The 23908-nt window shown below is 44.8% G+C and overlaps 1 protein-coding gene across 1 annotated transcript in view; it reads right to left on the bottom strand.

Annotated features, from left to right (window-relative positions):
- The window catches only part of CACNA1E (calcium voltage-gated channel subunit alpha1 E), a 281416-nt gene that overhangs the window by 20669 nt on the left and 236839 nt on the right, over positions 1–23908 (bottom strand). The window contains exons 36-41 of the mRNA XM_060277446.1: positions 21424–21520; positions 12174–12279; positions 9138–9245; positions 8181–8281; positions 7112–7218; positions 2511–2619 (exon numbers count right to left, since the gene is read on the bottom strand). Coding sequence (XP_060133429.1) covers positions 2511–2619; positions 7112–7218; positions 8181–8281; positions 9138–9245; positions 12174–12279; positions 21424–21520 — 628 coding nt within the window. The remainder of the gene's footprint in view (positions 1–2510; positions 2620–7111; positions 7219–8180; positions 8282–9137; positions 9246–12173; positions 12280–21423; positions 21521–23908) is intronic.

The following is a 23908-nucleotide window of genomic DNA, read 5'->3' as shown; positions in this document are numbered from 1 at the left end:
ATGAACAGTGAATTTTTTTAAAACTAGCTTAAGCCAGAAGTAACCACTGTTAGCACCCCAAAGATCTGACTTGGTTATTAATCGGTAGTTTGCATACATTTTGCATTTCTAAACTTCTGCAAAACATGTCTGTCCGTAGCTCAAAGGATTTACAGTCGTGAGAATGATTGTACCTTCCAGCAGTGCTTACCCATTCACTGATTCTCTAGTTGCTAGAATTGTCATTGAACATTCATTATGGTTAAAAAAAAGTCTCTTGGAATCTCTAAGAAACAGTGGAAAGCAACAGTTTTATGTGTTCAGTTTCTGTTAATTGGTTTTCATGGGAAACTTACAGATTCTTGCTTCACACAATTAACTCAAGGCAGTGTCAATTTACTCTTGGCAGAAAGCCAAGGTCTGCCTGACCTGGAAACTACTCTCTGATTGGTTAATGACTAGCACTGAACTCTGTTAATGACTAGCACTGAACTCTAGGAATGCTAGCACTGTTGTACCTTGTTGAGTGTTAGGAGTAGAAGTGCTGTGTATATGGTTGAAGAGAGAGAGACAGAGAGGATTTATTTTGCTTTGCTTTGTATGCAGAAACTCTGCTGGTTTTATTTTCTTTTAATAAATCCTGTAAATAGTTATTCTGCGTCTAGCCGACTAGTCATTTCCACCTCAACTAGCTTCTGTGCTGTGCAGGAGAACTCTGCTACGTTTGGGCTAAAGCCACTAGAGCTATGCCTGACACTTCAAAATTCTAAGATTATGTATTTTTATAATTGTGTATTCTATTGTGTAACCCGCCCCGAGGCCTTACGGAGAAGGGCAGGGAAATAATCCAATGAATATGAATAAGTATAAAATAGTGTTGAAGGAACTGCTGCTTTTGAAAAGAAAAACCAGTCTGATTGCACACAATGCAGAGATACAGTGGTACCTCTGGTTACAAACTTAATTCGTTCCGGAGGTCCGTTCTTAAGCGGAAAACGTTTTTATCCTGAGGCACGCTTTCACTAATGGGGCCTCCCGCTGCATGTGTGCCTCTGGTGAGCAATTTCCGTTCGCATCCTGGGGCAAAGTTTGCAACCAGGAGCAGCTACTTCCGGATTAGTGGAGCTCGTAACCGGAAGCGTTCTTACCCAGAAGTGCCACTGTGCCGTGTTTTATTTGGGTTTGGAAGAGGAAGGGAAGGCAACATCCAGTGATGTTCAAGCTTTTGAATACATTTCAGATTAAAATAAGGACAAAGGAATATATTTTGTGAGCATCTGTTGTTACTTTTGTATACCTCATGAGAGCCATAGTAAAGATACCATGTAGTACCCTGATTCCTTTCGGGAACAGACAAGAGGTCCTGCCTACCATAAATCTCTTTTCTAGGTGGTTGTAGGACAGCAGCAAACCATGATGGCTGAGTATGTTGGTGGCATACCTGCCAAGTTCCTGCTGGAAAAATAAGGGACCAGACCGGAAGTAGCAGACCGGAAGTAGCCCTGCCGCCATTTTGGAACTGGGCGGAGCATGCTCAGAAGCAGCTTTTGATGCTGCTCTGCCCAGTTCCAAAATGGCCGCCACGCCGAAAGTCGCACTGCAGCCATTTTGGAACTGGGCAGAGCATCATCAAAAGTCGCTTCTGAGCATGCTCCGCCCAGTTCCAAAACGGCCGCGTGCCAGAAAACGTTTCTGCGCATGTCCAGAGACTCCAGACATGCGCAGAAGGAGCCTCCCCTGGCCGGTAAGTAAACCGGGGAAAAACAAAAAGATCTGTTTTTTCAGCTGGGAGCAGCTGGAAAAACGGGGGTTTCCCGGGGAATACGGGAGACTTGGCAGCTATGGTTGGTGGTACTCAGAGAGTAGTTAGGCTCCTTCATTAGCCCTATCATAGTTGTGCAACTATGACATTAGCATCCCTTGACAGGTCTCTAAGAGGAGAGACAAGGAGCGGATATTTCCCAGACTGTTGCTCAGGTAGACAATTGAGCCTTGCCTGGCGTACAGAAATGTTCACTCTTCTTCTTGTAAAGCCTGCCCAATATTCAAGGCTGATCCTGATTGTACTCTGCAGTCTAATCTTCTTCAAGTCAGCTGCTCTTGGCTTCCCAATGATCCTATCAGAGATGAATCCAGGAATGGCGGCGCATGTTCCCAACAATCATCACAGGGGTTGGCCAACAGCTCTTCTCCTTTTCTCTAACAGAAATGACACCCTTGCACGTAACCATCGACGAGAACGGCTCAGGGTGTGACAAAACAGAATTTTGGAGGATATAAATAAACAAAGGGGAGGGAATTAAACCTGGCTCAGTTTCAATACAACATCCCACAGGATGGCTTTGGGAAAGACTGGTAGAATATTTCCTGGGAATAAAGGTCTAGAAGGAGAGAAGAGGTAAGATTACTAAAGCCATCTATATAGGCAAGCACACTGATGCTTGAACCCCAGACGGCAACCCAAAGTGCCAGGATTTCACTTGAACAGAACAGAACAGAATAGCACAAGAAGCATTCATAAATGGACTTACCAGAGATTGCTGCTCTTGATATTCCCCTTGGGATGGATCCATGCAAGCCAGCTGGAATATCTCTTGGGGAGAGAGTGGGCTCAGGGAAGGGAACCCACTCCGGCTGCTCCTGTAAAGTTAACCTAGCTTCAAATGAAAGGAGAACACAAAACTCTGATGGTCCAACTCCTGTCGGTTATTTCTCTGACTCCCGCCAAACAGAAGATCTTGCAGCATTTCATTAAGAACCTCACTCCACGATGAACAACACGCCTTCTCGGGGCACAGTGGATAGCTCAGCCAGTAGAGCATGAGACTCTTGATCTCAGGGTCGTGAGTTCGAGCACCACATTGGGCAAAAGATTCCTGCATTGCAGGGGGTTGGACTAGATGATCCTCATGGTCCCGCCCAACTCTACAATTCTATGATTCTACAAAGATCTCCAGTTCAGAGGCCACTGCCATTAGAAGTAAATGTTCATTTATAGGAGAAACGGGGCCTTCTCTGTGGGGAGTTTGTGGAGTTCTCTTTGGGAGAAGCTGCTGGTCCTTTTAAGGCGTTATTGTTCTATTACTATTGTTAAGATAACCATATGATAATAAAAACAAGGGGCATGATCCAGCCAAAGTTAGGTCCACTTTAATCCTATTTATTCCAAGGGGAAAGGTTACACACACAACTTAACTCTGTCCTGTTAAACTCAATGGGCTTATGAACCTGGATTGTGCAGGAAGGAGAAGAAAGCCAATTTTAATCTGCACACAGCAGCAAAAGATTAAAAAACAACAACGCCTTCAAACCTGCGCCATCAGCTGTTTTGTTTCTTTAATCAATAGTGTCACCCTACGGCTGTACCATCAGTGTGGTGTAGTGGTTAAGAGCGGTAGACTCGTAATCTGGGGAACCAGGTTCGCATCTCTGCTCCTCCACATACAGCTGCTGGGTGACTTGGGCTAGTCACACTTCTCTGAAGTCTCTCAGCCCCACTCATCTCACAGAGTGTTTGTTGTGGGGGAGGAGGGGAAAGGAGATTGTTAGCCGCTTTGAGACTCCTTCGGGTAGCGATAAAGCAGGATATAAAATCCAAACACTTCTTCTTCTTCCAAATAAATATGCATAAGTAAATGTAGTCCTTATGGAACATGTACAGTTGGTTGACAAGCCAAAAGTGATTTAACAAGGGCTGAATCAGAGAAAGCCTTTTCCACAGTGGCCTATCTGTTCCTGGAATAATGTTTTGTACATGCAGGGGGTTTCTTTGTGTTTGTTTTTTTAAAAAAGCAATTTATTAAGTTTTTCAAATAGACACATTAAACACATTAAACAAAACAAAACATTCAACAATAAACACAACACACACAAATTTTCTCTTTTTAACATCTCTTCATCTATCTCCAATTCCCAATGCTCTGCCGAGCTTTGACTTCCCTCCCTCCCCTCATTTGGTTTTCTTATCAACTCTTATCTCGCAGTTCCTTTACTCCTTCTATTTAAAGTCATTTCGTAGGATTTATTTCAGTCCTGCAAGTGTCTTTAAACTTCTACAATTCCTCTCCATATAGTCCACACATTTACTCCAGTCTTTTTGGAACTTTGCCTCTCCCTGGTTTCGGATCCTGCTAGTCAGTCTTGCTAATTCTGCATAGTCTATCATTTTTGTCTGCCACTCTTCGATCGTCGGTAACTCCTGAGTTTTCCATTTTTTGGGCTAACAAAGTCCTTGCTGCGGTTGTCGCATACATAAACAATACTTGATCCTCTTTTACAATCTCTTTTCCTATATGACCCAATAAAAAAGCCTCCGTTTTTTTGGGAAAGGTATATTTAAAAATCTTTTTCAGTTCATTGTATATCATTTCCCAAAATCTTTTAACTTTTTCGCAAGTCCACCACATATGATAAAATTCACCATCCTTCTCTTTACATTTCCAGCATGTTTTACTACTCATCCTATACATCTTGGCTAATTTTACTGGTGTTAAATACCACCTGTTTCTTTGGGGGGTTTCTTTGAATAATATTTTCACTCCAAGTTATTTCTAGACTTCATGTAGAGTTTGAAAAATGCTATCAATGCCCCCCCCCATTCAGACTTGGGATGGCAGGGAGAAAGGGTATGCCTTGACATAGCACAGGATTTTGGAAACTTTGGAGGAGGAATGGAAAAGGAACAAGAGGCTATTCTGGCCATTTCTCCCAGTCAGCCTTCATGATCAGGGCTGGTTTCTTTGCAATTCTGCATCTTCTGTGGACTGTATATTGGGGGCATGCTGAGTCTCTCAGTAGTGCAAAAAAGCACTGTACCCCTGATTGCCTCTGTTCCCTAGAATGATGCACTTGCCAGGTTATGGTAAGACCCAATTCAGATTTGTCTCCCATTTATTCGTTATTTCTGTTACGTCTTTTGGCGCTTTCAGATGGAGAGCTGGTAGCATTCTCTTAACTGTTGCGTTCTCCTTTTATTTTGCAGCAGAGAATCTATGCTGTTTCCTGGCATGCACATTCTGTTATGTTTTGGTTACATAGCAGGCGCGAGCCTCCTCAGCCTTCTCCCAACTCCTCTTCGTGGTTACTTAATCATTTCTACAAGTTGTTCCTTCTCCACCCACCCCCCTGCCACACACACACACACACAAACACCCCACCCACCCCCGGCAGAAAACAGTAAAGGACTTAATGCAGAGTGACTTTCTCTCCGGTTGTGAATTTTCTCCGCTAAAAGAAAAGTTAATGTTCTGCCCTTTCTGAGAAACTGTAATTCCTTTCCACATTGCAGCAAGAGTAATTAAACACACACACACACACACACACACACACAGAGAGAGAGAGAGAGAGAGAGAGAGAGAGAGAGACGAAGCAACAGGAATTCTCTAATTTGGGTGTGTGTGTGTGTGAGATTAGCAGCAGTAGAAAGAGGAAGCAATTAATCAGGCAGAAACCAGCAGGAGGAGCTTGAAGAAAAATAAGGGAAAATAGCCACAATGAACAGCCACACCTGTGGAGTTTCTGCTAAGGTTCCATTCTTTTCAAATTGGATTTTCCGTGGTAGGGAAAAACAGGCAGCAGTCGCTGGTAAAACATTGGCTGATTCTACAAGGGGATGGCAATATTGTCTGAACTGCCTGTGTTGCAAGAATTCTAAGGCCTCAAATACAGAATAAATATTCATAAATGCACACATATCTAAATATATACCGGTAAATCACATGTCTGAAATAGTACAGGAGAGCAATCCTGAAGCTATTTTGACTCTCCCATTGACCTCAAAATATTCCTCTGCAGTAAGGGAGGCAAATGGGGAAAGCCTTCCCATTGTCTTTTCGCTTACAAATCCTGTCTTAAGGGCGTATTTGATTTTGTATATGAACAGGGTGAGCCTGTGACCTCGATTCAGGAACTAAAATATTAACCATCACCAAAAAATGGCCAGGCTGCCCAAGTAATGCAATCAGTGACCATTCTCAGGTATCCTGGCAGACAGGATTTCTGCTGTAGACCACCTCCTTCTGTGATGTATGTATGATGATTTTGGGGTGGTCTTTGGCTAAGGCGGTTGGGCAATGTCCAAAGCCTTTAAAGGTTCCTGCACACTTTTGTTCAGGGTCTCTCCCTCCTTGGAAGGAGGGGAGGGAAGTCTGTTGCAACAGAAAAATAAAGATCTGCCTTGCTTTCCACTGGATCCTGCCTCTATCCATTCTTCTCTGACCGATCATGGACTTAGGGGACTCAGAGTCCTATGGGGAGTTGGGCAGCAAAAGCCAAACCCCAATTTTTACATCACCTGCAAATTCAGTTGCCTCATTTGTATAGTGCCTCATTTGAAATACGGAAAGATGTTTATGTCAATTATGGTTCCCCCGCTTCTCGTTTTCCCATTTTTCAGTCATTTTTGCCCAATTCCTGCATCAGTTTGCAGTATCACAAAGATTTGCACACTCCCAGCATATGCAGTTTTGCCTCACGTAGAATCACAGAGTTGTAGACTTGGAAGGGAGAATGAGGGTCATCAAGTCCAACCCCTTGCGATGCAGGAATCTTTCACCCAAAGGGGGGGCTCAAACCCACTTGAGATTAAGAGCATCACGCTCTACCAACTGAGCTATCAATGGTGACTAACACACACACACACACACACACACACACACACACACACTTTTGCAAGCAATTTTCGAGCACATAATCCATTTTTTGTGTGTGTGCTTCTTCTTCATAGTCACATTTTGCATGCATATATTTGTTGGAGAGCTGGCTCACAAAATGCATATTGTGAAGGACAGCTGAATTACGATTCTTGTATTGGTTGTGGAGTGCAAATTAAGTAGGCCCACGTTAAAATGTAAACTGGATGGTTTTTTCCTGCAGTGGAGGAGGGGAACAGTGTATCTGTTGTCCCTCCCCCTTGCTAAACTGCATCGGAGCAAGCAGGGGGGGACAACCCCTCCACAGATGCTCTCCTCCCTTGCCGAGCACAGGAAGTCCAAATTTATTATTTCTCTCCCACCCTTAGCCGGGAAAAGCGCTTTATGTCTTTAGTGCCATTTTAAAGAACAACACAATTGCAGCCCGAATACGCAGATACGCCCGCGTGGACATGTCGTTTTACTCAAACATCTGCACTTACAGTCCTGAAAGGGTATCTTGCTGGAGGTAAGGCAAAGCTTTGGCATTAGAAATGATCTCCTGAGGAAGAGAGGAAGGCTCCATGCGCTGGAACATTGGGGCATTTTTCTGAATTCAAAACAATGATAAAAAAGGGGAGGGGGAAATAATCTCAATTCAAAATACAGATTGGTAAATAAACAACAACACAGTGTTTCTTAATGGTGAATCTAGTTTTGATAGGGAACTTCACCTCTTCGGCATGCGCACCTGAAGTCGGTTGGATGTGTGTATCTTACAACTAAGTGAGCGAGAGCGCGGGTGGCACTGTGGTCTAATACCACCGAGCCTCTTGGGCTTGCCGATCAGAAGGTCGGCGGTTCGAATCCCCATGACGGGGTGAGCTCCCATTGCTCTGTCCCAGCTCCTGCCAACCTAGCAGTTCAAAAGCACACCAGTGCAAGTAGATAAATGGGTACCACTGCAGGGGAAAGGAGGGGGGAACTGCTAGAGTTTCTCCCAATCTGATCTGGTCCTTTAAGATGAGCTGCACTGGGGGGATTTCTAAGCCTTTGCTTATAAAACAAATCATGCATTCTCCATTGCTCATGAACTACAGTGAGGCTGTAAGCGTGGTTTATATGGGGTGGAGTGGGATGTCACAATCGATGGCATTCATTTCAGGGAATGCACCCCCCAGGGATGGAGGCATTAATGTGACATATGCTATGGCTTGTTCCTTCTGGAATCCAGTATGGGATACACAGTTGACCCCTTCTGTGTTGCCCCCTGCCCGTTTATTCCTAGGGCCACCATTGCCTTGTAAATTGCCTGAAAGGGAGGCTAGCTGGGAACCATACATAAGTCAAGATGAGCTCCTTGGAGAAACAGCAGAAAACAAGCCTAACAGATAAGGCAATCAAGAAAAACCAAATATGGGAATGCATCAATAGGTTGGAAGTCATTTGTTAACTCCTGCACAAATAACCCCCAGCTCCCCATGTTGATATTTCTCGTGCAAGTATCATTTCCATAAGCTTTCAACCCTCAATGCAGTAGGATTGCTGTTACTTGCTGCAGTGGATCTGTACCTGTTCTTCCAGTTGCTGCCTTTGTTTTTTAGCTTTACTCTGCTTATAATAGTCCATTATCATCATGGCTGCATAGATTTTTCCAATTGTCAGGTCCGTAGCTGGAAGTAAAAGGCAGAGTTCTATGTTAACAGAAATGACGCTCTTCAGGTGCAATAGCAGGTGCGTAGGAAGTTGGATCAGGGGCATGTCAATCAGTGCATGGCTTTGAAGCAACCGCACAAGTTCACAAAGGAACACCCTTTGCTCTGTGAATCTTGAGGTGCCATTGGCTATCTGCTTGAGGCACCTCCTGAAAAATGTGTCTTTCTGCTCAGGCCTAATTTTTCATGCTATGCTAAAAATGAATTAAAAAGTGTGCAGAATACTTCTCTTGCAGGTGTGTGTGTGTGTGTGTGTGTGTGTGTGAGAGAGAGAGAGAGAGAGAGAGAGAGAGAGAGAGAGAGAGAGAGAGAGAGAGAGAGAGAGAGAGAGAATTGCTCCAAATGTTGGCTACTTGGAGGTGAGACTTAGCAGGAAAATACTTCAGAATTTCATCCTCATGTTTATGCCTGGGACCTAAAGATGGAGGATAGATGGTCACAGTGCTTTTTTTTCAAAAAAAATAAATGTTTAGGGGTGCTCTCATTTTCCTACTCATATTGAAATACTGCCTCTTAATGAGGCCAAACTTAAATTAGCAAAATGTTTAGGGGCGTGTGTACCCCTGCGTACCCCCAGAAAAAAGCACTCAGCGGTCATATAAAATATCTGCAAAGTAAATGGCCAGGAATCAGGAGGTAAATGTGATTGTTTATATCCCTTTCCTTTTTCACCCTTTGGCAACCAAGCATATCTATCTATGCCTCCATCCATCCTTCCAACCATCTACAGTTTCTTTCTTCTTCCAGTCTTCCCCACCCCAGTCCTGTCATCGCATAGGGACCTGGCAGCCGCAATGCCTAAACAATAACTCACTTTTGGGCATAGGCACCAACAGGTCCAGCATCTTCTGTGAGAGGTGAGGCCAGATGGTCAAAATCTCTTTCTGGAGCTCGGAGTCCAGCTGCTGCCAGTCTGCACCACCTAGGGGAAAGCAGGTCAAAATGAAATTGAATAAACTGCTCAGAGAAATGCCAGGCAACAGCACACATTACTGATCAGATCTGCACCCCACTCTTTCCCAAAGAAACTCAGGTGGATGTGCAGTGGGTGGGGGGGAGTGTGTCTTATTTTTTTATCCTGACAACAGCAGTGAAATATGTGAGGCTGAGAGCACGTGACTTGCCCAAAGGCCACAAAGTCAGCTTCATGACTGTACAATGATTCAAACACCAGAATACCTCATCCAAATGTAGACCTCTGGTCCACTATATCAGTGTTTCCCAACCTTGTGCCTCCAGATGTTTTTGGACTACAGTTCCCATCATTCCTGACCACTGGTCTTGCTAGCTAGGGATGATGGGAGTTGTAGTCCAAAAACATCTGGAGGCACAAGGTTGGGAAACACTGCACTATATCACAGTGCCTCAGCAGGAAGAAATACAGAACTACAGTGGTACCTCGGTTTATGAACACAATTGGTTCTGGAAGTCTGTTCATAAACTTGAAGCTTTCATAAACTGAAGCGAACTTTCCCATTGAAAGTAATGGAAAATGGATTAATCTGTTCCAGACGGTCCGCGGAGTACTTAAACTGAAGTGTTCATAAACTGAAGCAAACTTTCCCATTGAAGGTAATGGAAAGTGGATTAATCTGTTCCAGACGGTCCGCGGAGTATTCAACCTGAAGCGTACTTAACCCAAAGCATGGGTGTAATTGGTTCCGGAAGTCTGTTCATAAACTGAAGCGTTCATAAACTGAAGCGAACTTTCCCATCGAAAGTAATGGAAAGGGAATTAATCCGTTCCAGATGGGTCCGTGGCGTTCGTAAACCGAAAATTCCTAAACCGAGGTGTTCATAAGCCGAGGTTCCACTGTGCCGAGAAGGGAAGAGTTCAATAGAGAACTGAATGCAAACATCAACAGAGGCCCATCATTGCCCTGGGGCAACCATATATATTTAATCTAGAGCTTCTGCTGTCAACACTGGGCCTTGGAGGCACTCAGAAGCAGCATTGCTGATTTCGGGTACCTCCAAAGCTCAGAGCCTCAAAGACAAGACTCCTCCCTTCTCTTGATGAAGAGGAGGGTGGAGAGCCAGCCCAAGACATGTTGCTTCTTGAGGTACAACAGCAAATGTCCCACTCCGCAAGATAAGGTACCCAGTGTTGGCCAAGTTGTTTTGGCACAAGAAGCAGAAAATCTCAGAAGCACCTCTCCCTGCAACAACAACACATTAAATAGCTAAAAAATGTATTATCCTTGAATGACACCCCAAAGCAGATGTCTCACTCGGCCCTCATGGTCCTGGGAGAGATACACCCACAGATTCTAACTGGGTACCAAGGTCAGCCACAATGAATGGACTCCTGGCATCAAGGTTTGGCACAGTTACCAATTTTCCTCCCATTGTGAGACTGTGGGCACAAGGACATGGTAACTTGTCTTCATTTAGCAACGGTCTGGCAAGTTTAGCTCTGCAGGGGTCAGGTTCCTGCATCTCTGCCAAAACTAATTTCCACCTCCCAACCTGGAGGGCAGAAATGCCCCCCCCCCATTAGATCCTTTCACATACAGAAAAGCTTCGGAAAGCTACAAGAGGTATCAAAACCAACAGTTCTTTCAGAGTTGCAAGTAAAATTCAAATGGTTGGGAATTAAGACACATTGGTGTCAATAATGCAGGAAATCTACTTCCCCCCCTACATAAGTCCTACATACAACTTTCGAAATTATCTTATTATACTCACTGCCAGTCCTTCATTTAAGTTACCAGGCCTACTTCAACCCACGCAAGCCTTCTGTTAATCCCAAAAACTGATCCTGGTGGCTCCATTCAGATTCTGAATCCTAAAGCCATCCCACACAGACCTGCCGTCACCAGCCTCCCGCTTTCAGTGTCAGTAGTTTTTAGGTCAGATTAAGAATGGAAAAGTTGTGAAGCCCTGGGAGAAGCTAAGCAAAAGCTTTGCGGATATCCCTAAACAACATGTGAAGACAGACAGGAAGTGACCAGCCAACAGGCATCTTTCACAGCTGTAACAGAAAAAGGGTCAGTGTGTTCCTAATTTATGCTGAATATCTGAAGAACTGATTTATTGGTAGTTGCCCCAGGGCTGAAAAAAAAAGTAGGTACAGTGGAACCTCGGTTTACAAATTTTCGGTTTACGAACGCCGCATACCCATCTGGAACAGATTAATTCACTTTCCATTACTTTCAATGGGAAAGTTCGCTTCAGTTTATGAACGCTTCAGTTTATCGACAGACTTCCGGAACCAATTACACCCATGCCTCAGGTTAAGTACGCTTCAGGTTGAGTACTCCGCGGACCCGTCTGGAACGGATTAATCCACTTTCCATTACTTTCAATGGGAAAGTTTGCTTCAGTTTATGAACGCTTCAGTTTAAGTACTCCACGGACTGTCTGGAACAGATTAATCCCCTTTCCATTGCTTTCAATGGGAAAGTTCGCTTCAGTTTATGAATGCTTCAGTTTATGAACAGACTTCCGGAACCAATTGTGTTCATAAACCGAGGTACCACTGTATGTCACAGGGGCAGGGAATATACTTTGCTGCTCTTAAAATGGGTGTGTACATACCACATATTTAATGGTCATAAATAATCCTGGGAACTGCAGTTTGTTAAGGATGCTCGGAACTGTAGCTCAGTGGTGGGCAAACTACAGTTCCCACGATTCTTTGAGGGAGGTTGTGTGCTTTAAAGGTACAGTGTGTACACGGCCTTTATATTCACCCAGCCATTTCAGGAGTGTGTGGGATATGGAGTAGACTGCCAAAACAGCTCCTTTTCTGCAGGCAGGATTCTCAGGAGTTCGATGATTGGCAAGATTCCCAACCACTGGCCCCCTTTGGCTGTTCCATCTCAGCCTCCGGCCCCCGCTGCTTTACCTTTAGCAATCTTAATGTCCAAAGCTGTTCGAATGAGAGCCATCAAGGTGGAGCTGAAATGGACTGTGTTGTCCTCGGCCACTGGCATATTCATCAGGACCAGCCTCTGCACAAAAGAGTTGGGGGGGGAAGCGGGGGGGGCGGGGGAAGCAGGCAGAAAACAATATCGAAAAACGTATCAGGGAGACACGAGAAAAAGGGGCTTTGAATGCATCAAGTAGGATAGCCAAAAAGGAGGGCAAGGACCGCCCCCTCCATCCCCCCCCCAGCTGGTATCACATTGTGTCCCCCCCCCCTCATCAAGCCTACATGACGTTTTACTGACTTTGAGCAAGAAATAGGACTTTGCAAGGAGAGACAGCCCCAGGGGATCTGTATCTCCATTTTTCAGAGCCATTTTGTCTCCTGCCCCCTCCCCCGTTGTTTTTTTTTTTTTTTTGAATCTTGCATCCCAGGATACAAGCTCAGGCCTCTCTGTGATAAACTTGCTACCCAGCTACATCCTGGCGCCCCCTTTTTGAGTTTGCGTTTAATTGATTTAAGAAGAAAGATTATGCTCGGCAGCACATGATTGCCCATGCAATGGCTTGGACTCATCTCGAGTCTGAAGCGGGAGGAGAGCGAGCGCGGGTGCAAATGCAGAAAAACTGATGACCAGGGCAGGAGTGGGCAGGTCATGCTCCATTTACCCCCAGGAGGGGAAAGTGAAATGGCCAAATCCACTTCCCAGAGTGTACATACTGTGCTCCTTCTGCCTCACCTACAGTATTCACCCAACCTCGTTCTGATCCTTTGGGAGCCACCATCGACCCAAAATCATTAGGTGAAATTCAGGCTCAAAAGTAGTAAACATGCTTCCATTTGTGTAATATGTTGTCCCCCCCCCCCCCTTGTGTGCTTCTAGAAACAGGTGAGTGTGTGTGCAAGTAAGCACTGCCGTGAACAGAAGCTGTCCTTTGCTAAAATCCTGGATACTGCCACAGACTGGCGAACCTGAATGGCGAAAGGATATGTTTTCAGCAGTCCTCTCTCGCACAATCTGAACTCAAAGGTGTCTAAGTCCTGAAGCTTTGGCTGCAACCCTGTCACAGAATGCACACAGGATGCCAGGATTTCCAGAATGGTGCATTCTCTCGCCAGACCATGGCCTCCAAGAACCTGGTCTGCAAATTCCTTCTGTTACTAACAAGGATTGAAGGACTGCTTCTCAGTGCAGCCAACCACAGCACTCTAAACATCACAGAACCCTCCCTGGCTCAGCTTCAGAGGAGGGTGTTTCTTGCCACCTAGGCTGCATGAGTGAACCATGCAATTGTTAAGTCATAAGCTCCACTGAAGACATTTCAGCTTGGTGAATATTTCATGCTCCTTCTACAGCCTTCAGCCTTCCTTCCTTGTATTTCCATTAGTCAACACAGATTGAGTGGCACGTTTTTAGAGTGCTCGCCTATAATCTTTACAGTTAGTTTTCCAACACAAGGGAACTGAATATATTCCATTCAGGACTGCAAAAGATGGCATATTTTATTGAGCTAGCTGGTTATCATAGAATGGGAGAGTTGGAAGGGCCATGTTCTGGAAGGTTTCAGTTTTCAACTCTATCGGGCAGATAGTTGCTGCCTTGTCAGACATCTTTGGGAGAGGAACAGGTTAAGGAGTAAAAACTGCAGAAATCTGGAGTGGAGTCCCTAAGACAGTTCGGTGACACCTTGTGCGCCTCCTTCTCACAACTCTTGCAACCCAGCTAGTGTCAAATGTACCCTGTTTCTCCGAAAATAAGACATAGCCATAAAATAAGCCATAGCAGGATTTTTAAGCATTCAAGGAATATAAGCCACACCCCGGAAATAAGCCATAGTGATAGGCAGTTTAACCTTGTAGGTGGGTGGGTTAAACTGTACCAAACTTAATTAAAAAATAAGACATCCTCTGAAAATAAGCCATAGTGTTTTGTTTTGTTTTTGAGGAAAAATAAATATAAGATGGTGTCTTATTTTTGGAGAAACACGGTATTGCTCTGCTTTCCAGGCTTGTACCCTAGAGAGGTCACTTCAGTGCTGCTAATGCAGAATAATAATAATAATAATAATAATAATAATAATAATAATAATAATAATAATAATTTATTATGTGTACCCTGCCCATCTGGCTGGGATTCCCCAGCCACACTGGGCGGCTTCCAGCAGAATATTAAATTACAATGATTCATCAAATATTAAAAGCTTCCCTAAACAGGGCTGCCCTCAGATGTCTTCTAAAAGTCTGGTAGTTGTTTTTTTTTCCTTTGACATCTGATGGGAGGGCGTTCCACAGGGCAGGTGCCACTACCGAGAAGGCCCTCTACCTGGTTCCCTGTAACCTCACTTCTTGCAGTGAGGGAACCACCAAAAGGCCCTCGGCGCTGGACCTCAGTGTCCGGGCAGAACGATGGGGGTGGAGACGCTCCTTCCGGTATACTGGGCCGAAACTGTTTAGGGCTTTAAAGGTCGGCACCAACACTTTGAATTGTGCTCGGAAACATACTGGGAAACGAGACAGGAGGCAGCAGTGACAAGTTACCGGTCTCTGCAGCCACAGCAGGCGCTGTGATTCTCTTGCAGTTTGACTTCACCCCTGGAGGCGCACTCCATTGTCACTTGAGACAGATGGATGCCAAGAACTATGCAAGACTACTCACCAGAGGTGGGGAATCTGTGGCTCTCCAGATGTTGTGGGACTACAGTTCCCATCATCCCTGTTCATTGGTCAAGCTAGCTGGGGCTTATTGGAAGAAATCTGGAAGGCTGCAGGTTCTCACCTTCTTGCTATGCATGTACATTCAGAATTAAGTCCCAATGAGCTTGACAGGACTTATTCCTATGCAAGCATGCTGAGGATCACAGCCCTAAATTGCTTAACGAACATTGCATAACCAGAACTTCTTCTAATATAATGAACCATCTTGCTGCAAGCTGACTTATTTTCAGAGAGTTAACATAAATGCCTCATAAATGTCCTGAAAAACACATCTACCCATCAGACGTCAGAAGGTGTTCTAAGCAGGTACAGATGAAACGACTGAGCAGTGTCCTTCCTTGCTCGGAGAATTTCTGCTCATGTACACCTGCATGCATATAAAACACCTTCTGACACCTGTTAAACAAGAGATGTTGGAGGAGTGTGGCAGAAGTGGACCTACCTAGACCTGTGACCTCTTCCACATGGTTTTTAATACAGAGAAGGATTTGTGTGAACCTTTTACAAAGTCAGACCCTCTGGCCCATTAACCCAGTAACATCATAGCTGCCAAGTCTCCAGTATTCCCCGGGAAATCCCCGTTTTTCCAGCTGTTCCTAGCTGAAAAAAACGGATTTTTTGGTTTTTCCCCGGTTTATTCTGGCACGACGGCCATTTTGGAACTGGGCAGAGCAGCATCAAAAGTCACTTCTGAGCATGCTCCGCCCAGTTCCAAAATGGCGGCAGGGCTACTTCCGGTCTGCTACTTCCGCCCAGTCCCTTATTTCTCTGACAGCAACTTGGCAGGTATGAGTAACATCCACTCTGTATGGCAGTGGGTTTCTACAATCTCAAAACGCAAGGTGCTTTGAACCGGAGGGGGCAGATGGAACTCTGCATACAAAACATTTGCTCTACCGCTAATCTAAAGCCTCTCATCCTTTATTGTGAATCTCTCTGTTCTTTGGAACCAACAGCATAACTAGCTAAAAATTACCATATTTTCCCGTCTATAAGATGCCCCCAAGTATAAGACTATTTTGGGGGAGTCAGATTTAAGAAAATGGGGGGAGATGTATCCATGAATAAGACACCCCCTAATTTTTTACATAATTTTTTAGGGGAAAAACCTAGTCATATACACGGAAAAATACGGTATTTGCAAGAGCTTGATTCTAGAGATTCCTCCTCCATTATATTACAGTAACTACATTTTTGTCTCTAGGAGTTATACTGTGTGTCTCCTACACTGAAAAGGGGTCACCTTAGATTTCAGGCTCACTTTAGTTACACTGACATTGCATAGATTCCTCTCCTATCACAGCCATGCTTCCGTTGCAGAGTATCGCACCTTGTGTGGCAGGTAAGTATTTCGTAGTGTGCAAGCAGATCAGTACTTAATGGTTTGTGAGCGTTCGATACCCATCAAAAACCCAATCGTCCTTCCTTTCCCCCCCCCCATACTGTCAGCCACCCGCACTCCCGTCCCATGCTAATGCGCCCCCCCATTTCTCGCTGACCAGTAGCCCATAAAGGAAAGAAGGGTTTGTTCTACCTTATAAGCAACTTTGGAGGGACATCTCTTCCCGAGGCCTAGTGGTGGGGACATGAGAGTCAGCATTTCATACATCTCAGTGTAATGGATGCGGCCACTGGTCATGGAGGGGAAAGAGGACAACGGGAAGGGGAGGGAGATGCAGAGGGACGGAAGAAGGAAAAGGCATTCCCAGAGACCCCAAAAATGCCCCCAAACAAAACAGAATACAGGGAACAGAAGAGAGAAAAGAACAGACAAAACAGGAAAAGAACAGGAAACCCATTAATCAATGCAAACCATACATGACAGCCTGCGCTGATGTGGATTTATATTGCCCCTCGCACAGACCCAAGAATGGCACCGGTGCGTTTTGCCAGCCTTCCCCATACACATTGGCTGACGTTTGTTTCTGACGGCCGGTTTTCCCTTGCAGGTGCCGTGCCATTGCCCCACCTCATTCCCAGGGCTGTGTGCAAGTGGTATATAAATCAAGGTACACAACACTCCAACAAGGGGTTATTCAGGATATGGTGGTGCAGACTTCAGAGAATGAGCAGGACCTGAGCTGTCGGCAGAGCCCCGGCGCCTGCTTTCTTCCCCACCAAGTCCTGCCCTGAGATTCACGTTGTGGCATAACCCGTGGCTGAAGCGGCATGTACTCTGGCGGTGCCTATGCAACCGGAAAGCATCATCTTGCATAGGAGGGTTAGTGAACCAGGCTCAAAGGAATGTGTTCTTTCGCTTCCATCCAGCCCTGGGGATGGAGAACTTTCCCACCATGCACTGGTGCAAAGGCATGCTAAGTGGCTAAGAAAAGAAAAGCGGGAAGAAAATTCTACATGCCATGCTCTTCCCGCCCCCGGTTCCTTCTCACATGCGGCTTCACATTTCACCTGGTCAGAGTTTAAAGAGTCTTGGCAGAGGCAGCTGTTTTGGACTTCTGAGGTTCAGGGTTCGTTTGTGCTCCCCGTATTCTAAAGTAACCGTAACGGACACTCCCTGGCTATCTGAATAAGTGTGTGTGCACATGAAAGCTTATACCAAGAACAAACTTAGTTGGTCTCTAAGGTGCTACTGGACAATTGTTTCTTATTTTTTTATATATTTTGACTGCGTCAGACCAACACGGCTACCTACCTGAATCTACTCCCTGGCTAGTACTCCCTGTTTCGTAACTTTCTCATTGCAGCGTCTCATCAGCCTATGCATAAGAGTTTCATGGAGAACAGCTACGTGGACTTAGAATCCAGTAGAAAAGGCACAGCAATTGACTTGGGGGCTTTGTTTGGAATATTTAAGCTCCTCCTCACAATTCCAGGGAAAAAGTGACACATGCCCTGGGCTAGTTGTTGTTGTTCAATGTCTCTATAAACGACTCGGATGAAGGAATTGAGAAGACGCTCAACAAATTTGCGGATGACACCGCAAATGGGAGGTGCATCTAATACTGCAGAAGACAGAATTGGGACACAATATGTACTCAACAGATTGAAGGACTGAGCCCAGCCTAACAACAGGGACAAATGTAAGGTTCTACATTTAGGCAGGAAGACCCAATTGCACAGATATAAGATGAGGGACACCTAGCTTGCCAGTAGTGCATGTGAAAAGGATCTAGGGGTCTTAGTAGCTTCACATGAGGCAACAGTGTGATGCAGCAGCAAAAAAGGCTAATGCTATTCTAGGTTGTATCAACAGAAGTCTAGTGTCCAGATCAAGGGAAGTAAGAGTACCACTCTATTCTGCCTTGGTCAGACCACACCTGGAGTACTGTGTTCAGTTCTGGGCACCATAATTTAAGAAGGATATTGTGCAGAGGAAGGCAACCAAGTTGATCAAGGGTCTATAAACCAAGCCTTATACAGAACGGTTGAGGCAGTTCAGTATGTATTTTTCCAGGAGACTGAGAGAAGATGTGATAGCCGTCTTCAAATATCCAAGCGGCTGCCACATGGAAGATGGAGCAAGCTTGTTTTCTCCTGCTCTGGAGGGTAGGACCTGAACCAATGGCTTCAAGTTACAAGAAAGGAGTTTCTGACTAAGCGTCAGGAAGAACTTTCTGACTGTAAAAGCTGTTTGACAGTAGAACAGACTCCCTTGGAAGGTGGTAGACCCTCCTTCCATGGATGGTCGGATGGCCATCTGTCATGGATGCTTTAGTTGATATTCTTGCATTGCAGAGGTTGGACTAGATGACCCCTCAGGGTACCTTGAAACTCTACAATGCTGTGGTTCTATGGTTCTAAGTATGGGGATCAGTGGTGAAGAAGAATAAAGACCACTTCTCCATATTCTCATCATGGATGCTCTTACTAGCTTGCAGATGAGAGACAGACAGACAGAAAAAGAAAGAATGATACAGGAGAAAACTATCCCAAGGTGCTTAGAAAGGGCTTCTCAAAGTGGAAGGCTAGGCTTTTCTCCTTTATTCCCAGAAAGAGACATTGGGAACTTTTGCTACTGGACACTTGCCTCCTACTTCCTAAGTCAGGTCTTTGAACTTGTTCCAAAGGCCTTCCTTTTTATCTTTGAACTAAACAAATATGAGCACATTAAGAGCTACATCTACATTAACTGTATTATTTGTAGAGGTCATTTGTTGTCGTTTAGTCGTGTCCAACTCTTCATGACCCCATGGACCAGAGCACGCCAGGCACTCCTGTCTTCTTCATGGACCAGAGCATGCCAGGCACTCCTGCCTCCCGCAGTTTGGTCAGACTCATGTTCGTAGCTTCGAGAACACTGTCCAACCATCTCGTCCTCTGTCGTCCCCTTCTCCTAGTGCCCTCAATCTTTCCCAACATCAGGGTCTTTTTCAGGGAGTCTTCTCTTCTCATGAGGTGGCCAAAGTATTGGAGCCTCAGCTTCAGGATCTGTCCTTCCAGTGAGCACTCAGGGCTGATTTCCTTCAAAATGGATAGGTTTGATCTTCTTGCAGTCCATGGGACTCTGAAGTCTCTTAATTTCTTGTTTTCTTGTTTTTTGTTTGTCTTGTACTTGATAACTTGTATGCTGTTCTCTCAGTTTCCTCATATTGTCCACTTTCCCACTTTCTTTTAAACATGGGCCCTTTATTTATGATGTCTAGGCTGTCCTTCTGGTGGCTTGTCATCATGAAAACAGTTTTTACGGGAACTTCTGCATTCGAGGGGGGCTTGGCTTCTTGATGTTTTTATCCAAGGACAGGCCTTGAAATTCTCTCCCTCCCTAAAAACTGCTAGTTTCAAAGTAAGACAGATACTTTCAAATCTTGATTTACTTCTCCCTCCCCCAGATATTAGGTCTGTAGCCCTGAGAGAAACATTTCAAACTGGGAATTATATATAATTTTGTGGTGAGCAATGAACTAAATCATAGCCCTGAGACCTTGCAGTAAAATCTTGTGAGAAACAGAAGGACAGGACATTGTGGAGACTGAGATGGCAAACGGGCGTGGAACAAGTGAATTTGAAAACTAAGGGCAATTGGATTTTCATGACTGTAGAAAAACGGCAAGTATTTGGATGAAAGCCTTTTCCTTCCAAAATGGTAGAAAAGCCAAATTCCAGTGAAAATCTGGCCAAGCCTTGATCCTGTAGACAGTAAATGCTACACAGGTACAGTGGTGCCTCACTTTACGAATGCCTCGCACAACGAAAAACTCGCTAGACGAAAGAGTTTTGCGTTGCGCGAAGCATTCGTAAGACGACAAAATTTTCTATGATCGCCGCTTCATCTTACGAAGCGCGGCCATAGAAAGCGGCAAAGGAAGATCAGCTGTCAGCAAGTGCATGGGAGATGGAATGTTCTTTCATAGAAAAATAATATTCCTTCCACATAGAAAATTAGATATTGGGGGCAAGGGTTCTTCTAGATTAGCCTTTTATCTGACATGCTAGTTTTCTTTATTGAGCGGGGTTTTAAAACTTTTTGGCTGAGGAGTAGTCAGCTGTGTGAGCTCTTAGGGCACAGCAGATGCCACCGAGAGCTCGGCATAAATCAGGATGTTGAGTCGGGCAAACTGAATAGCACTGCTAGGAGATACATCGTGAACCCCAACGGCATTACTCTGGAGGGTGGGAACCAGTGCAAGATTCGATAACCAGAGCTCCCATGCCTAAAAGTGTGAAACCTTCACAACCAAGTCTCTGGTGACGCCATCTTTCTCCCCATGTCTTACTCGCTTTGCTTTTTGTCCCTCAACCCCTTGCTTCTCATTTTCTTCTGCATTTTTTTGTAGCCGCACTGGTTAAAGAGCAATACCCAAAAGATAAAAGATGTGCTGCCAGAGAGGCCTCTGATCCGAGAGCCAAAGGTTGTGCTTTCTGGGTATATTATCCGTGCGCAGGAAACACAACCCAGAAAAGAAAAGAAAAGAAAAGAAAAAGGAAGGAAAACCTTTAGAGGACCAGAATGAATTTGCAACTTGGGCGGACAAACCCTGTTATGTACTGAGCTGAATCCTAGAACAATAGGATTCAGAATCAGCAGTCTGATTGGTCCGCAGGAGTTACCCAATCCAACTCCAGGTGGAAGTGAATCCGCAACCTGATTGGCCTGCAGGAGCAGCCAATCAGGCGGCTGGCAGAAGTGAATCTGCAACCTGATTGGCCTGTAGGAGCAGCCAATCAGGCTGCAGGCAGAAGTCAATCCACAACCTGATTGGCCCACAGGTGTAGCCCTGAAGTAGCCAATCACGCAAGGCCCATTGTGTAGGTAATGTATATAAGCAGATGGTTTTGGGAAAAGACCCATTCTTCTCATCTTCTCCTTGATGACTACGAGCTGAATAAAGAGCATGAAATTCACTCTCGTCTCTGAGTATATTTCATCCCCCCATCCCTTCCTGGCCCCAACAGCTGCTGGTTCTGAAAGGGTGTGGATCTCTTTAAACTCAGGTTAAAGCAATGCCAGGGTTCCCTGATGAGGTGCAGTGGTGGCAGAGCAGGGGGTGGGGAAGGAGGGGTTTAACAGGATGTTCCTATTGCCGGGTTGTGGCTGGGGGTTGGGAGGGCAAACCTTGTACGCCACCCTGTAGGGGCAGTTCTCTCCCAGGCCCAGAGGAGGCGAGATCACCCGTACTAATGTGTACATATCCTTATACAGGATCCTGCCACTGGAAAGGAAGCACAGGTGCGTTAATAGGGCTGCTCAGGAAATGGGCAAGAGGGTACAAGTGCGTAACTAACGGATGGCACCAGAGGTGTGCAACTTTTCCCCTTCCGTCTCCAGCTCGGAAAAAAGCTCTGAGCGGCCTGCGGAAAAGATAGCTACTGCTCTCACTGGGAAGGTTCGTTCTACAGTGTTGGGTCCCATCCCATTTGTCAACAAAGTGAGTACGAAAGGGTCAAAGTTGTCTCGATCTGAGGCTGAGAAAAGATGCAGCAGTCTGCCGTTAATTAGCAGATCTTAGCCCGCATTCAGACCCTTATCCATGGATAAGCCAGAAGAGTTTTGCAAAGCTGGTTATTTAAATAAAGTCAACACACTTTATTATTATTATTATTATTATTATTATTATTATTATTATTATTATTAAAACAACAACTTTCTGGAGGTGCTAAATTGGTTTCGTTCCCATTTCCCAAAAGCGGAAAGTTCTGTGAGGAAACGTCAATGAGTTGCTCAGAGTTGCACCGTGAGAAATATGAGACCGAATCCAAGCTTGCAGTCCAACGCAGCTAGACAGTATTGTGCAGTAACGGAACAATCTAATGGCGCCCCATAATTCCTGACAAGGATCCACAGATCAAAATTATCAGAACGTAGCAAATCTATTTAATGGTGGGGGATGAGGCCACTGCAGGCCAAATCACTGGCCCAATAAAAAGCTTTTTTGAGATGTGCAAGGAGGAGATCCCTACCCTTTCCACGCTTCATAGTGAAAGCTGACTTTAATCTTTTCATTCTCTTCCCATTCCTTCAACAGTTTTTCTAACTGGCAAACAACCCATTTGCTTCTCCGAGGAGAACTATAGGAGAGGTGTGAATAAGTTCACAATGGAGCTCCTATTTAATCCTGTTTCCCCACTTTGGCCTGTTTCTCACCGAGGTGATAAATCTGTGCCCTGATTCTCCCGTGAAAAATTGCCCATACAAATATATCTGTATATGACTAGACAGAAAGCCAGAATATCAGGAAGAAAACTAGGCTACAGAGCCATTCTCACTGATATGCTAGTTTTCTATGCAGAGATACATTTTGTGGATGCGGGGACAGAGTCAAGGGACATGTTACAGCCCAAAGGCAATTGTATCACCCCAGAGAGAACCAAATTTCCAGCCACGGGTTGCAGAATTGGCCTATCGTGGCTTGCGAGGTGCAGAACCTGTGGTCTCAGCTCCCATCAGCCCCTGCCAATGTAGACAATGGTCAGGGAGGATGGAAATTTGGCTGCAGGCCCCTCAGCCCTGTTTGTTGTTTCTTAAAATTACCACTTTAGTTCAGAAACACAATCGTCACATTGTTTTTTTAAAAAATTATGATTATGCAAACACGTGCCAAAAAAGAAGGGTGATATGCAATAATCCTGATTTTTCCAAGCAATGCTAACTTTCAAAAAGACAGTCTTAGCAAAGTGCAAGACTGCTAGGGCAATAGAAGTAGGAAATTCAGAGTCTGATGAGGCAAGGTAAGAAAAGGTAAACCATTTTTTAAATTTACACCCCAATTACCGTACCCCTCCCCCAAGAAAAAGCCAATTATTACTTCCCCTTTTGTCTAAACCCTAACTAAGCCTATCAACTCCTTAATTGTTCAAGAAAAGAACTTTGACTTTCCTGCTCAAAATGAGCTTGCGCCATGAAAAGAACAGTCTGATGCTACTAAAAGCAGATACAGAGTTCGGAAGAGTAAATATGCTTGCCTGTGGGACCTTAAATACCAATGTTTAATTCCTAACTTTTCACAAGCTATTTCAGGAGTGGGGAACAGAATAAAGCTGCTCAGCTAGGTCCTGAGCGCCCCCAGGAAAGCCCTTCTGAGACTGGCGCTCTCAAGCCGAGCAGATCCCTGCCCAAAGTGGGGCTTGCAGTTGGCGCCAATTGTAGCCATTAAGGTAAGTTGGCGCCAATTGTAGCCATTGAATTGAGTGCAAAAACAAGGAAAAACAAAAATTGAGTCAAGAAGTTGTAAGAACTTATGGTAGTAAAATCTGACATTGCAAGTTCACTTTATTTTAGATAGCTTGTAAGTTTTCATGGCACTTTGTAAGTAGTTGTCTTATTCACACAAACTTGATAAATGGTGAAAAATTGTTTTTGAACAAGAATATTAATTGTGTGAATTGTATTAATATTAATTGTGTGAATAATTGCCGCCTATGTGCTGTACGGGTTGCACAATCATTATTAACGGCACAGGTTGGGTCTGCAGCTGCTACCAATCAGCTACTATGATGTCATCTATGAAATCACATATGATGTCACGTGTGGGACAGGTGGGTGTGGCTTAAGATCCTTGCCACACCTGATTTAGGCATATGGACTGGAGGTTCCCTGTGGC

Source organism: Zootoca vivipara, chromosome 7 (genome assembly GCF_963506605.1).
Source record: "Zootoca vivipara chromosome 7, rZooViv1.1, whole genome shotgun sequence".
NCBI lineage: Eukaryota > Metazoa > Chordata > Lepidosauria > Squamata > Lacertidae > Zootoca > Zootoca vivipara.
Note: the sequence above shows the minus strand (reverse complement) of the source record. Positions and strands in the feature narration are given on the sequence as shown.